This window comes from Grammomys surdaster, unplaced genomic scaffold, assembly GCF_004785775.1.
Source record: "Grammomys surdaster isolate TR1022 unplaced genomic scaffold, NIH_TR_1.0 125834, whole genome shotgun sequence".
Lineage (NCBI taxonomy): Eukaryota > Metazoa > Chordata > Mammalia > Rodentia > Muridae > Grammomys > Grammomys surdaster.
In genome coordinates this window covers 2,574,422-2,589,822 of record NW_021620662.1, presented here as the reverse complement: position 1 = coordinate 2,589,822, position 15,401 = coordinate 2,574,422, and the positions used below count along the sequence as shown (strand labels likewise).

Here is a 15,401-nt window from a genome sequence, read left to right as displayed (position 1 = left end):
TCCAATTCCTTGGATTCAAATGATCTTCCTGTCTCCACTACCACAGTAACTAACCACAGGTACATGCCATCATGCCCGGCATAGGGACAGATTTGAAAACACAAATGTCTGTAGGGTATACTGCTAAACGGAAGTAAGAACTGAAGCATGTAAAATTTTCATCAAGATTAATCAGTTTCCATCTCAACAGCCTACATCAGTTCTCAGCTAAAACACACACATTTTTTTCCTTCATTATTAAAAACAGAATACTAATGCCTTTTAAAAATTCTTATTGATCTGTAATAAATTATATCTCTCTATATCTGTAATAAATTATATCTCTCTTGTTGCTTTAAATTGAAATTCTTTAAATACAAATGAGTTTGGATATGTTTCCCTACAATTTGGATCCATGGGAATTCTTTTTAAAGAACACTGTAAGAATCTAAACACAGGACTGAATTTAAACTCACTATGGACATTCACCATCACATTCTATCAAGTAAACTGAATAGGGGCCCTGTGACTCTGCTCCCTAGGAAAGCAACAGAATACACATACTGAACTACATATCACTACCATGTAAAGCTTGAAACTCAAAATCCTATAGGCATGGCAAAACACAGGTGGCATCCTCAGCAGCTTTAGATCATACTAATGGCTTTGGTTTACAGGAATAAAACCTATTCAACCTCTTGAAACTGTGCCTCACCTGTAGCTGGACCTACACTGAATGAAACTGTGCTGCCTGTAGCTGGGCCTACCTACACTGAATGAAACTACCAACTACAACAGCAGAGCACAGGAGCATCCTAGCTCTTAACTGAGTACCTTTGCAAGTAAATGAGGCAATTTTTGTGAAGTTTGTTGAAGAAGTAGATAGCAATACTGGCTCAAACTGCAGAGACAGGACATTTTGCTGTGAGAAATGATGTATATCCTGCAACAACAAGCAATAAATCCAAGTTATTCCTCTCAACCAGGAGAACATCAGAAAACAACACTGAGCAAAATTCGCAGCAACTGCTCAGCAGCCATGTCTGCAACAGCAGAAAGGGGTGCTGACAACCTTCCCACAAACAGGGTGCTAAATCAAGAGACACTGGATTTAAATGACAGCAAAAGGAAATAGACATAAAGGTCTCTGCTCCTGGGAACCCCTAAGGACCTGCAGCAAAATGCACATTTGTAATTTTAAATTACTTTAGGTACAACTCAGCAATTACCTGTATCCAAATAAGGCTGTTTCCTGAGTGTAGTACATACATATTTACTGCAGATTCATCTGTCCAAAAGAATCAGAGCAATGAGGTTTAAAAAAGCCATAGAAGCTCCACAATTATACACAGCATACATTTCTAAAATCGGGAAACATCTCTACAACACTGAACCTGAATGGAAGATAGACTTTCTTTGGCACCTTCTTGGATGCATCCATGGATGAGTTCAATGCTGGGGATCAAAGACAGAGCTTTATGTACTTGGGATGGGTCTGTAAGTCTCAGGAAGATTGTGTGTGTATGTGTGCGCATATATATATGTGTATGTGTATGTGTATATGTATATATATGTGTGTGTATGTATATATATATATCCTGAACATGTAGATTTTCACATGCTGAAGAAGATGCAGAACAGAAACTGACATACTATGCTCTCTTTGAACAACAGTAACCAACGAGACAGTTTTGGAAAGCCTTGTGTTTCCTTACTTAAAGCAACACACTTGGGAGGAATGAAACTCTAGCATCTTGGAGGAAAGCAGGCTCCCCTTTATCCATCATCTAATGTGCTCTCCAGGGACAGTGGTCCTCTCAGCCTGTGTACCCACCTGATCATTAAAAACTAACAAACTATAAACCAGAGGGCAGGAGAGTTCCGGCCATTGCTACATCCAATTGTAAAAGCTGGAAGGTAATTGATGTTTGCTCAACAATTAAAACTGTAGAGCACAGTGATGCACGTGGGAAGCCATAGGTCCAGTCCCCAGCATGAGATTGAGGGAAGGAAGGAGAGGGCACTGCACACATGACACTGCTGACTGCCAATAAGTAACTATGCTTTACTGTATCATGTGTTATTTCTTTGAATGAGTAATAAATATATGCTCACATGTGAATACAGCTATTATAACAGCAAATTCTGTATTCTGTATTTCATACATCAGATAGTATGTATCTCCTGCAAGTGTTCTTCAAAAGCTGGACTGCCAAAATAGGCTATTTCTAGTAAGCAGGATACACATTTCCAAACAATTCTCCTCCAAGTTGTCAAACATCCAGAAACAATCAGCTATTGGCTACTCTAAGAATATGAAACAGCATGATCTGGTCAACTGAGCTTCTGAAACTCAGTAACTCTGGAGCAAGACTTGGGACTTCAAACCCTTCATGAACATTTATTTTAGGTAGCCATGTCCATTTCATTTACTTACTATCTGCAAAATGCCAAGAAAAATTATTCCCAAGGAGACTCAAAAGCTTTCTGTGATTATTTAACCTCCCTGAAGTGGTGCAGGCAGAGTAGCGGCAGACTGAGAAGCAGTGCCTGCTACAATCTACCCCAAACAGAGGCTGTCTCTAGTCTTTGATAGAACCGAATAATGACTCAGGGAAACCTAGCCATGCTGCAAGAAGGTTTGAAGCTCCAAGTTTTTAGAGATGAGCCAGGACCTCGTGCAGACTCAACTGAGCTAGTCCTACAACAGGAACTGAAAAGCCCCTAGCTCACCTGAGGTCTCAGATTCATCAGTAGCTACATAAACAATAGAGAGATGATCTAACAGGGCTTGAGTGTTCTCTTCAGGTTGCCTGGAGGAGTTTTCCACTGCTACAATGATGTTCATCTCCAAGTGTAACACGTCATCAGATCCCAGATAGCAGCTCTGAGATGGGAGGGCATGGGGAAAGAAGAAAAACTCAAAAGTGAAACAAAAAAGTCATCTGAACTCTGAGACTGCATATTTTTGAAAAAGAGAAACAATTAAGACAAGAGCCTGCTTAGGGTGAAAATACACTATGGTTTTGATTTTGATTTTTAAGAGGCTGGAAAGAAAACAGAGATCTGCTAAATACTGTTATACCTTTAATTGTTGACACACTTTATTATGTAAACTGCATTCTAGTTGCACCCGCAGGAGGCTGGTATTAGTGGTTTCTGCCTAAAAAAAAGAAGGAAAAGAACTTAAGGTGGAGGCTACAAGCAGGATCCAGTCCTAACAGTAAGTCATTCACTCAGCGAGCTCCAAGCAGCTGCTCATGCTACTTACATGATGTGCTGTACTGAAAACACATTCTACTATCAGCAAGCTTACACTCTAAAGTAAGCAATCAATGAAAATTCTTAGTAAGGCAAGAAGCAAGTATGTGTGTCCCCAAATATACATATGTCCCATGTGTACTGCCTTGCGTGTGTTTAGTATTTGGTTAAGACAAAGAACTACACTTTTGTTTTAAAGTGGGGTTACCTACTAATAAACTCTTACTGTTTTTTGCTTATTTTAAAGACATATGCTTGTGTCTGTGTGTTGGCATCTGAGGAGACCAGAAGAGGGCAATTGATTCTTTGGAGCTGGAATTATAGGCCACTGTGGGCCTCCATATAGAGTGCTGGGAACCAAAATGAGGTTCTCTGCAAGAGCAACAAGTGTTCTTAACCATCAAGCCATCTCTCCAGATCCATGCTTGTTTGGTTGTGAAACCAGGTCTCACAGTATAGCCCTGATTGTTCATAATCATAAGATCTCCCTGCCTCATCGGCCTAAATGCTAAGATTACACGTATGCACTATTATACACAATCAAGTTTCTGGACTGTTTGCTTGTTTTGCTTTTTAATGTGTGCCTTCTTTCAATTCAATGACCAATAGAAGACATGACCCTGGACTCTGACAGAAACTTCAAAAACAAAAGTCCAAATGTCAACTTTGCCATTTTTAACACACAACAGAGCTATGAATGGAAGATAGAAGTATAAGGAAAGAATACAGGACTCTGTTAGGTCAAAGATCTCAGCCATCTTTGATAGAACTTGAAGAAGAAGAGAACAACCCAATAAAGGAGGGACACCACTGTTCAGGTTGGGGTGGGGCTGCAGATACAAGAGGAGGAAGCAAAGTTAGCATAACATGCAATATCAGGAACATGGCCTTTGACATATTCTCTTCCACAAGGTCTCTGTCACAGTCATTATAAAAGAAACATATTCAGCCCAGGAGCCAGAGTCTGAGCATTGGGAAAGCTCAGGAAAGAGAAGGCTTGCTTAATTATGTGTGAAGACCAAGTGGGGGTGATTCAGTTCTTCTTAGAAGGAGCAACAAAATACTCAAGGGAGCAAATATGGAGACAAAGTGAGGGACAGAAACTGAAGGAGGGGCCATTTGAAGACCTTTCCACCTGAGTATCCATCCCATGTGCAGTCACCAAAGGTAGATGCTGATGTGGAAGTCAGGAAGTGCATGCCGATAAGGGCCTGATATGGATGTCTCCTCAGAGGCCTTCAAGAGTCTGACATATTCAGAGGCAGATGCTCACAACTAGCCATTGAACTGATCATGAGGTTCTCAATGGAGGAGTTAGAATGAGGACTGAAGGAGCTGAAAGGGATTGTGGCACCATGAGGAGAGCAAGAATACCAACCAACCACAGCTCCCAGGGTCCTAACCATCAGCCTGGGAGCACTTATGGAGGGATCCAGGGCTTCAGCTGAATATGTAAGAGTGGAGGGCCCTGCTGGGCACAGGTGGAAGATGAGATCCTTGACCTCATGAAGGATGGACGCCCCAGGGGGTGGGAATTTTGAGGGTGGGGAAGTGGGAGTGGGGGGGTAGGTGGGGGTTACATCCATGGAGAAGAAGGAGGAGGGGTAAGGGGATGGGGGGGTTCCCGGGTGGGTGGGGGATGGGGTAAGGGGATAACATATGAAATGTAAATAAAATATCCAATAAAAAAAAAATTATGTGTGAGCACCTGATTCTTAGCAGAGTCACTGTTAAGTAGAATTACTTCCCTAAAGTTTGATTTGCTACTGTAAGCCTTGCACAGGACTATCACCTAAGAATACATTTTAGGGATCAGGGTGTAACTCAATGGTAAAGCAAAGGATTTTTGATATTTGGTGACCTGGATCCATTTATTCATCCCTCAACACTAAAAAGAATTACTTTGGTTCTCATTCATACCAATTGAAGTACAGAAAAAATAATAAATTATATTACATGTTTAAGTACAGTACAAAATATTTAAGATACTTTGAGCATATAAGTGAAATAAAAAAAGACTTAGAAAATTACTGCTAGTAAATAACATTTAACACAGTCTAAAGAAGAACCACACTATCAGGTGCCAGCAGCCTGGCTGTAAGGTGCCAGAGCAGCCTGGCTATCAGGGTGCCAGAGCAGCCTGGCTGTCAGGGTGCCAGAGCAGCCTGGCTATCAGGGTGCCAGAGCAGCCTGGCTGCCACATATTCCCCATTGATCTTCAAGGGCCATTGTGATCTTGCTGGCAAAGGAGTGTCTTCTTTCTCCCTCCATGTGTGTTTCTCATGAAGTTGCACACGCTACACAGAGCAGCATTGTATAGACACAGACCATTTCTTATTCAAGATATGGACCACAGAATGAAGAGTCACTCTTCAGTCAAGAGCACATGGGTATCCATGCTCCCAATAGAACCTCTAAACAACCTCTCAAAGTAAGAATATGAACAAATCCCTCCACCAAAGACACGAACCAGAACATCCTGCTTCATCTCTGTTTCCTCGCTTCTGGCTCCTGATCATCTGGGTGCTGTATTTCTTACACTTCCTCCCCCTCCCAAGGGAGCTCTCCAACACGCTGGACACCTTGCTGCACATGGAAGTCCTAAACTTACTCATCTTAGCTCCACTATTTACCAGCCCTGGCTTATTCACACCTGAGAAACCCACTTCACTTCACTGTCTGAGGCTCCATTACAGCGAGTTACACTGGCCTCCTCCAAGCCCCTGAAACCATGCAAGTGTCTCCATTCCTAACACAGTGGAGGTCCAGGATGGCCAACTGTATTCCCAGCCTAACTCCAGTCTTCTGCTTGTTTCTGTGAACGAGGCTTTTCTGGAGCACAGCTGGGCACTTTCATTTCTGCACTGTGTCTACTCTGCACCATATCAGTGCTGAGTGCCGGCCTCACACAGTTCAGAGCCTAAATAACCACACTAGCCACAGTAATTGAGAGAGAATTCTGTGCCACAGTAACTTCCTCCCAGTACCCTTTCCACTCCACTCTCCACAAAGGGTGAGTTCACAAGCCACACATGGTGGCCAACACCTACCACCCAACCATGTGGAGATGGAGGCAAGATTACTGCAAGTTCAAGGCCAGCCTGGACTACATCATGACACTGTGTCTCGCAAACAAGCAAAATAGTTTGTTCTTTTGAGTTTATATGTACCCAAACTCCATAATGTAGTGACTTGCTTCAAACCCTTCAAGGGTTCCCCTAAGTGTCAAGTCCTTTCTTGAATTTAGAGCATACCCTCTTGCTTATTTTTATCCCCCTGTCTACACTGGCTCCACTGCTCTAGTTGGCATCTTTGAAACTGCTGTTCTTGTATAGTGAACCCACTTCCTAGCCTGCCTACCACCACCCCTTACTTGTTATCTAATTTACCCTTCACGGCTCAGCGTAAGCCATACTTGAGAAGCCATACCTGAGTAGCCACCCATCACTACACATGGACACCTACTACCTAACTTTTTCTAAAGTTCCTCACTTGCACTTAACAACTTGGTCAGGTCTACCCTCTCCAGTAGATCATAAGCATTCAACTCTACACTCTGCCTAATTAGGCAGTTGATATATGGCTGGCGAACTGACAGAGGGTGTGCAGTCACAGATACCACACAACTGGGAAAACTTGTGATAGGCAACAGCCTAACGGGAAGAAACCACACCTATAATGCAAAAGAATAAATCAAAACCTGATACTTTGGCATGTACTTTTGACTTCAAAATTTCATTTTAATGAGAAAAAATTTTTCTTGATAGTGTATACTTTTATAAAGGACAGTGGGTTTTAAAATCTAAAATGAGTGTTCTTCCCTCTAACTTTTCTCTGAATGGATAAATAATGTTAAGAGTTCAGAATGACAATTTAAACATAATTAAGAACACACTGACCTCATCTGATTTACAAGCTGATGTTCTGTTATTCTTGGTAAATTTTTGCATGGATGGTTTTTATAATGTGCCAAATTAAGCAAGATTTGTGTGCTCAGTAAAAGCTTAACATAAAGAAACCACTACAGACTCAGTGATTTTTATTCTAGGGGCTTAAAAAAGGAAATGTTTAATTTTGGTATATTCTCTCTCATACATCATTAGCCCTTTTGAGGGTGAGACTTGTGTCTAAACACAAAATTCACTTATGTCTCACACACTTTATGCATATAGCCTGGACATAATTTTACACAGTATTTTTAAAGTAATTCTGTGAGTGAAAAAAATTGTGTACACTGAACTATCCCATTTGTGGTGTTTATTGGGGCTCAAAATTTTTCAGACTTTAGAGTACTACTGACTTCATATGCTAGGATTTAGGGAGACTCAAACTGTACCACTTCCTTCTGACAGACTGTACTTCAGAACCCCACAAGGGGGAGCTGGAGCATGTCCATACTGCCTGTGTGACCTGTGTGGATTTGTCAAAAGAAAACTGAAAAGCTGACAGTTCTTTCCCAAAAGAACAAAATTACTGCAATGTTAACTTTAACAGAGAAACCATTACCAAAATACAAACTATTTGGAAAAACAATGAAAATACTGCAAATTCCACTGAAAGAACCCCAAAGAGCAAGCAAAACAGAAGACTGTTCCCTCCTAACCCAGAGTGCCTGAACAATTGAAAAAAACCAACCAATCAGACAAGTCTCTGTTTGAAACTTGTCATTTAACTTTAATAAGTTAGAGCATAATGTATATTAAGTCTTTACTTAAAACAATATGGTACTGTTATTACCTTTTAGACATGTCAAAGGTCCTGGGGCCAGCTAGTGTGAGAAGTTATTTTTGCCAACTAGAACTTTGTTCAAGAAACCAGAATAGACTGAGCTTACTCTTCCTAGGTACATAAAAGACCAGAACTTTGCCAGCACAGACATAAGATTTTAAAACCCATTTCAAGATAACAGCAAGATAGCAGCAAGATAACAGCTTTCTCAAGAAAGCAGAAATGCATTAAGCCACCTTTGTATAGAGCCTGGTGGTTTGTGGTAAAAGGAGAGTAGGGAACTGAGATGTCTCCTTCCACTTGCTAAGACATTTAGGAACAAAGTGTGAAGTTCTGAGACTGTGCAATAAAATAGGAAACAAAGTGAGAAAGCCCTAAGTCATTCTGATGACTGGCATCCACAACAGCCAGGTGACAGAGTCAGTACACAGAATCACCCAGACCACAAGGACAAGGCACTTGAAACTAGGTTTTCAAATAAAAGCTGTTCTGGAAAGCCACAACTTTACAACCTATTCTTCTCAGACACTAAATCTTTTATGTCAACATACCTATCAGTAGGAACACAAGTTCTATACAGGCTCTGGGATAGTCTAGTTGGCAGCCCAAACACACAATGCTGTAACAAGGGAGTCTAAGCAGCCATGGCCTTGGATAACAAGACAGGTATCCCGGGCCCTGCCCTTTGCGCACGACTCTCAGATGCTATAACCATCATTCAATATTTGACGACAGCTCAGCTCAATAATCAGGACATGCAGCATGGTGGCTGCTTCTCCCTGATACTGAACAGTAATTCTGTTTCAATCCACACCACTAGCTTCTGTCTTCCCATGGAGGAACAAACACATGCACACGCCACGCACGCGCGCGCGCGCACACACACGCACACACACACACACACATAACCTTACTTATATTAGCAGATACATTCACAAAACACGTGCACAAACAAGAGCTGCTTGGAATTAGTTTTGTTCTAAAGAAAAAGGGTTAATCTGCATCACTTCAAAACCGAACCCCAGGCACCCCCTGCATTACTATAAGACCCGCCCTCCATCCTTAGGAGAGAGTTACTGAATTGGCTCTGGCCAGAGTGGGACACATGTGCAAACTACTGGGTGGCTTACTTCTATGTATTCACTCACAATTAACGCACCTCCTTAGTTTAATTCCACAACCAATAATTTAGATGTTTGTGGGATGAGGCTTTCCCACTATGAGGCTATGAGGAGGAAACTCCTCTTCCTCACTCCTTCGGTTTCTAAGGGAAATATTTTGTTCCTAAAATACTTCAAATTCTTTTCATCTAATGTAACAATTAGTTCAAACCCCAAAGGTGGGGGGGATGATGACATGTGCCATTTACTGCTTCCTCTCACCCCAGTATATTTGCTAGAAACCTTGACGGACAGATGCAAGCAATCTAGAGGGAGGTAACCTTTAAATAATGAGGTGGATCTACCCAAATACATTATGCAAGCAATTTGGCCTTCCCATGTGAAGGAGTTTCTGGCACTGCTGTTTCTCCCTGTCTTTGCTTCCTGGCCAGCACAAGGTTAAAAGCTGTTTTGTCCTTCCACACTGGCTCACCAGGATACACTGCCTTGCCTTGACACAGATTCTACATGTTGGAAACCAAGTGTTCACAGGCTGGAAACACGACTCAAAGTCAGTCTTTCCTCTTCTTTTCAGTTTGTTTAAATGTTGGAGGAGGGCACGTGTGAGAGCCAGAGGCAGACAGTAAGTGACCTGTCCTGTCACCCACCTTATTCCTTTGAGACAGTCACACACTGTGTTTGGAGCTAGGCTGGCTACCAGCAAGTGCTCTGCCTGTCTCCACCTTGGTACAGCAGAGGGTTAGAAGCATTTGTGATGCTGGGGATTTGACCACAGTTCCTCGGGCTTATGCAGCAAGCACACTTACCTGCTATTTTAAGTGAAAAAGAACTGACGGCCTTGTTCATAATGGGTGTGGTCAAAGCCAAAACACTGGAAGCAAAGCACTTCCCCTGCAATGTAAAGAGTTTGCTCCAATCTATCAAGAAGGAACAGAGCACAAGACTGATGGCTCCCTCATCTGGGCCCTTGCACCCGTCGGGAATCTGCTGAGGGCAAGCAGGCAGTACAGAAGGGAAACTTCCTGAAGAAATAGGTCTGAAGCCTCCAGAGTCAATAGTGAGAAATGACAGAAGGCTAATGCACCCCACATCTCAGCCTGGGGACTCTGCAGAGTCTGGACACCGTTCAGCTGAGCACCATGAACAAGACACAAGAAATAAACAGACCCACAAAGTGGGGGAGCAGAAAGCAAGCCTAGGGAGCAAGCTGCTGTGGCTGCAGGACACTGCCAAGCTCTCGGGTGCCAGCTCCTTGATAGGTGGCTACTCTCAACCTCTCATCCCCACAGTACCCTATGAGCCTCTTGAGCAACAGCCATATCTGCCCAGCAAGCAGTATGTGCAAAGGCCTTGGGCTTGAAACAACCAGCTGAACCCAAGGTGCTGTCTCCATCCTCCTTCCGTCTTAGACATATGCAAAACACTGGGAACAATTATGCTTAGAATGGGTGTCTAGAGGGCAGGGAGGAGCACGTTTTCCGATTTCAGAGCATGTAAGGTTGATGCTCTGACATTTCTGGGGATGTTGTAAGAACTTTAGACCTAAGAGTGGCTGAAGAGGACCTTAGGATTGAAACATTTGTCAGCACAGGGACCCTGGGAAAGCCCCACAAGGTATAGTGAGAGGGATTCCTGGATGTAGCCGCCAAAGGTTCCCCAGCTGCACACAGGCATGGAGACGCTCTCTGGCCAAGACAAAGAAAATAAGGAAGGACTTCAAATTCTTTGTCTCTGAACTCATGGGCCAAGATAAACTGATACAGGTCTATAGCCTTCAACTTCCGTGCCTTGCCAGAAGACTGAATCTGAAAATTTTCCTTAAGTTTCATAATAGAAGGTTTATATTCAAAATCTGTGTTTAAAGTCGTGAGAAATGGGTTTTAGCTGTGTGTTAGGAACTGGTTCTAAGCTCTTTACATAACTTGATCTACTCAGTGGCATCCTAGTCTGCAGGAAGGTCTATTACCATTTCATGGACAGAATGAGGCACAGGAAGGTTAGTTGAGTGCTGAGGCCACCCAAAACCATGATTATTGTGCAGGCAGTCAGGTTTGGGGTTCTTCTCCTTACTAACTAGCACCACACATCACTGGGTAGGGCAAGCCATCCTTCAGAGGAGTGTCTTAATGCTGCAGTGTGACCCCACTACAGAGGAACTCATGAGCTGTCCTGGAAATCACAGCTGAGGACTTGGGATGAGGGCAAAGGAAACAAGAGTTTAAGTTTGCATTGTAACCGTCAGCACGCCTAGTGCATTTTTTAAATACAAAAGGCACAGGGAAGGCGCTGCGTGGGGGCTGTGTGGGGGCTGGAGGGCAGGCACAGGAAGGTGGAGGCACAGGGATGCTCTCTTCTTCCAGCTCCATAAGTCTGTCAACTGAGCCAGGACTATGAATCCTGGAGTGTTCCAAGAATCCCTTCCCCAGCTCCCCTGTCTTCTCAGCCCAGCTGCCTTTCCATGAGGAGCTGCTGTTTATGACTGACAGATCAGGATCCTGTCCTGCAAGAGGGACCCTGGAGCTTTTCTCTTCTCTGTGCCGGGGTGAGGGAGTCTTCTTCAGCTATAAATGCCCTCCACTGGCCCAGGTGTCCTATCCTGGGGACAGAGAGATAGGAACTCATCCCAGATTTTAAAGGAGAACATGCCTTGGTCATATAAATATGCTAAGATGTTCCTTTATTTCTCTAATTTTGAATTCATTGAACTTTCTTCTTTTGTTTTTGTTTGATTTTGCTTGAGACAAGAGGTTCACTGTGCAGCCCAGGTTGGCCTCGAACTCTTAACCTCAGGCTCCGTAGGGCTGAAATGCTCTCTACCCCCCTATCCACACCGTTTTTGAGGTAGGGTCTGGCCAGAACTTAGAGTTCTGCTTTCTGGGTGCTGGGATAAAGGCATCTTCCAACACGCCTGGCCCAACCATGCTTAGCTTTCTAACTCCTGATTATTCACGTGCAGCAGGCTCAGAACTTGTTAGAAAACAGAGTGTCAACAAGGCAGCTTTAAGTCTTCTAACAGAAGACTTTCTACAATATTCTGATACAATGACTATTTGAAAGAAGTTAAAAAAAACTGTAGGCCATAATTTCATAAATAGCTTATAATTCCTTAAGATTATTTACTTCTCTATTAATGAATTCAATTTTTATTTCATATAATACTGCCAGACCATGTTGCTTATTAGTTAGGACATAAAGCTTGATTCAACTTACGATCTAGTAGAGGAAAACATCCCTTATCTAAACTGTGTCTCTCAGAAAACTGCTCATTCCACTCAACTAATCATGTAAGACAGTCGGTAGATTAAGACCACTATGGGGACCCTTGCCCTCCCCCTACTGTGTACAACAGTCAGGAGATCAGGACTATCATGGAGCCCTTAAACTTTTCCTACTGTTTCCCCTCCATATCCTAGATAGGGTTTTGCAGCACTTTTCTTTTTATTAAGTAAAACGTGCTCTCTCCCATTTCTCCATTGTCTAACTGTGAGTGAAAGTCTCTCTCATGTCTACTCCCCACACTGATTTTACCTCTCCCCTCATCCCACTGTCATACTGAACTGACAGGATCAACACCCATGAAGTTAACAATCCAACAGCAATGACTTGGACAGCCTCCCATCGGGCTCCAGCACCTGTTCCTGGCAGGCATGAGGCTTGACATCATGCACCAACAGAAAAGGTTGTGCCAGTTCTCAAAGGCTAATTAACTCTTTGTCAGGGATGTCTTAAACATCACACACCTGAAAGTCTCTTCACCACACAGGATAGCAATATGGTCACTGTCAGAGACCCATCCCTCATCCACACACAAATTAGAAAAGTATAGAAGACAACAGGTATTAATAATGGAGACCTTTGCCAAGTATGGCCGTGCTTTGTAATCCTTTTTTTTTACTATGATGTATTAATTGCATTTATCAGTGGTATTCAGTATCTTTCACACACACACACACACACACACACACACACACACACACACACACTGATCAAAGGCGCCTTCCCTCAGTCTCACCCTCTACTTTTCACTCTGCTGGTTTGTTTCTCTTGTTTTGTTACAAATCATAATTTTTGCAATCACAGAGTATCTTGAAAACATACTCTTTTAAGAAATTAGTGTGCCACAGTGCTCAAGTGTGGACACACAGTACAACGGTGTACCATGGATTCTCTTTCATTGTAACTTCTATAGCTTTCTCATATTATAATTTCATTCTAGACAATTATTATTTTACAGGGGCTCCAAACCTTTTTCTTTTTAGTCTTTCACACAACTGGTGGATACTGGGACAAAATGTTTCAAAAATTATCTTGACTAAATAAATCAATAAAACATTCTCTACATGTGATCAGCCTAGAAGAAAATGTTTTTGAAAAACGTGTTTCATGGGGTGCAACTTGGACAAAGAGCCATGGGCAATTAGTACTGCTGAAAGAGGGAGAACTGGTCTTCCCCAGGGGGAGCCCCCTAACTGGTTACCCAATAGCAGGTGGTCAGCTCTGAAAATATATACATACAAGCCACACTAAATAGGTTCAGCAGGGTGAACGTGCACAGCTATGTGCATATTTGTATGATTACAATCGTAACAAGAGAAAAGGTGGTCACGAATTTGGAAAAGAGATATGAAAAGGGTTGGAAGAAAGGGAGAGGTAATAATGTAACCATATTTTAATTGTTATGAATTACAAATAAACTGTGTTGGTTCATTCTTCATTTTTGTTGACTTGACACAAGCTAGCTAGGGTCATCTGGGAAAGGGAAACTTTAAAGGAGGAAATGTCTCCATCTAGGCAAGTCTGCCAGGCATGTGTCTGGTTAATAACTGATAATTAATAATGCTCACTGGCGGCAGTGGCACCTCTGGGCAGGTGGTCCTGGAGGAAGTCAGTCAATAAATAAGTGGCACCTCTTCATGGCCTTTGCGCCAATCAGTCCTGCCTTCCTGCGAGCTAACATAGTATTTACATGCTCTACCCACCACAGAAGTACACCATAAGAACACACAGTCAACCTTGGGTATTACACGCTTGTCAAACACTTCCATGTGGACCTCCAAGCCATAGTCTGGAAGGACTTCTAATATGCTGCTAATTGGTCAAATCCTTTTCCCACTGTAGAGCTTTAAACTGTGTCTATTTTGTTGCCATAATAAAAATGCTGCAAAAAAAAATTTATTGGCACTTGTCTTTCCTATATCATGAATATTACAGAGGAAATCATTATGACATTTACTACATTTGGGGAAAAAAACTAAAGCAACTCAGTTGTCACTTGCAGTCCTAGCTCTAATCTTGACCTCCAACCAAGTAATCTGAACTCTGAGTCCTTTCAACAATTTCTAAAATAAGAACAATGCCACCTGCTGCGGTGGTAAGTCTGCTGAAGGTCAGCCGGACGGGTGTGAAAAGGTGACACTCCTCAAACGAAGGGAGTGACTGCTTAGGTGCTATTTGTGGATCAGCTCAAATTCCCATCGACTCACCTATCTATTTAAAACTCCAGGGCCTTCAGTGTATTACACAGTGAGTTGACATGGACGTTCTAGAAATGGTGGCGACTGGGCCCTGTCTAGGTGAGCCCCTGGAAGAGCAGGAGGGACAAGATTACAACAGGGTGTGGACCCTGTGTCATAGAGAGCAGCACAGGACTAACTTGGGACCAGGGGAACTTTGAGAAGAGCTTACGTTTGAACTGGGTCTTGGAATATGGAACTAGCACACTCAGACTAAGATAAGCCTCATGAAGAGGAGGGGTAGAGAGGGATGGTGTGCTCTGGGAAGGATGATTAGCCCAGAAGAAAGAGTCAGGAGCTCCAAGGAAGGAGAGGGCCGCTGGACCCTAGCTAGGGATGGCCTTGAGTTATAACAAAGCTAAGGAGCCTGCACTTCCCTGTACACAAGATCACATTACCATAGAGACACACCCCACCACACATACACACACACATACACACACACACACAGACACACACACACACCCATTTCTGTGAACCTCTTGTTTCACTGTTCTTGCTCCTTTGCACATAGCCCTGGCCATGTCCAGTCTGTTTTCTTTTCTCTCTGTTCTGGAATCTTCCAGAGGTCCCCGGATATTCCTCTCTCTTATTCACAAAACAAAAACCTTCCTTATAATGGAGTGGCTATTTTGGGTAGATTCTGTACTTCTTACAAACAGCTACTGGTGCCTGAAGCAAGGAATATCCACCAAGATCAGATAGTAAAGGTAGTCCATCCATAACTCTGTGACTAAATACACTAAACTGTTGTCTTTCAATAGGTAATTTTTACAGTGTCACTTAAGACATTAGTGAG

At 42.8% G+C, this 15,401-nt stretch overlaps 1 protein-coding gene across 4 annotated transcripts in view; it reads right to left on the bottom strand.

The window, feature by feature from the left end:
* Window positions 1–15,401, bottom strand: part of Tmem131l (transmembrane 131 like) — a 133,858-nt gene that overhangs the window by 41,235 nt on the left and 77,222 nt on the right. For all 4 annotated transcript variants that reach the window (XM_028789460.1, XM_028789462.1, XM_028789461.1 and 1 more), the window contains exons 8-11: window positions 3,065–3,142; window positions 2,713–2,866; window positions 1,209–1,267; window positions 814–922 (exon numbers count right to left, since the gene is read on the bottom strand). In XM_028789460.1, coding sequence (XP_028645293.1) covers window positions 814–922; window positions 1,209–1,267; window positions 2,713–2,866; window positions 3,065–3,142 — 400 coding nt within the window. The remainder of the gene's footprint in view (window positions 1–813; window positions 923–1,208; window positions 1,268–2,712; window positions 2,867–3,064; window positions 3,143–15,401) is intronic.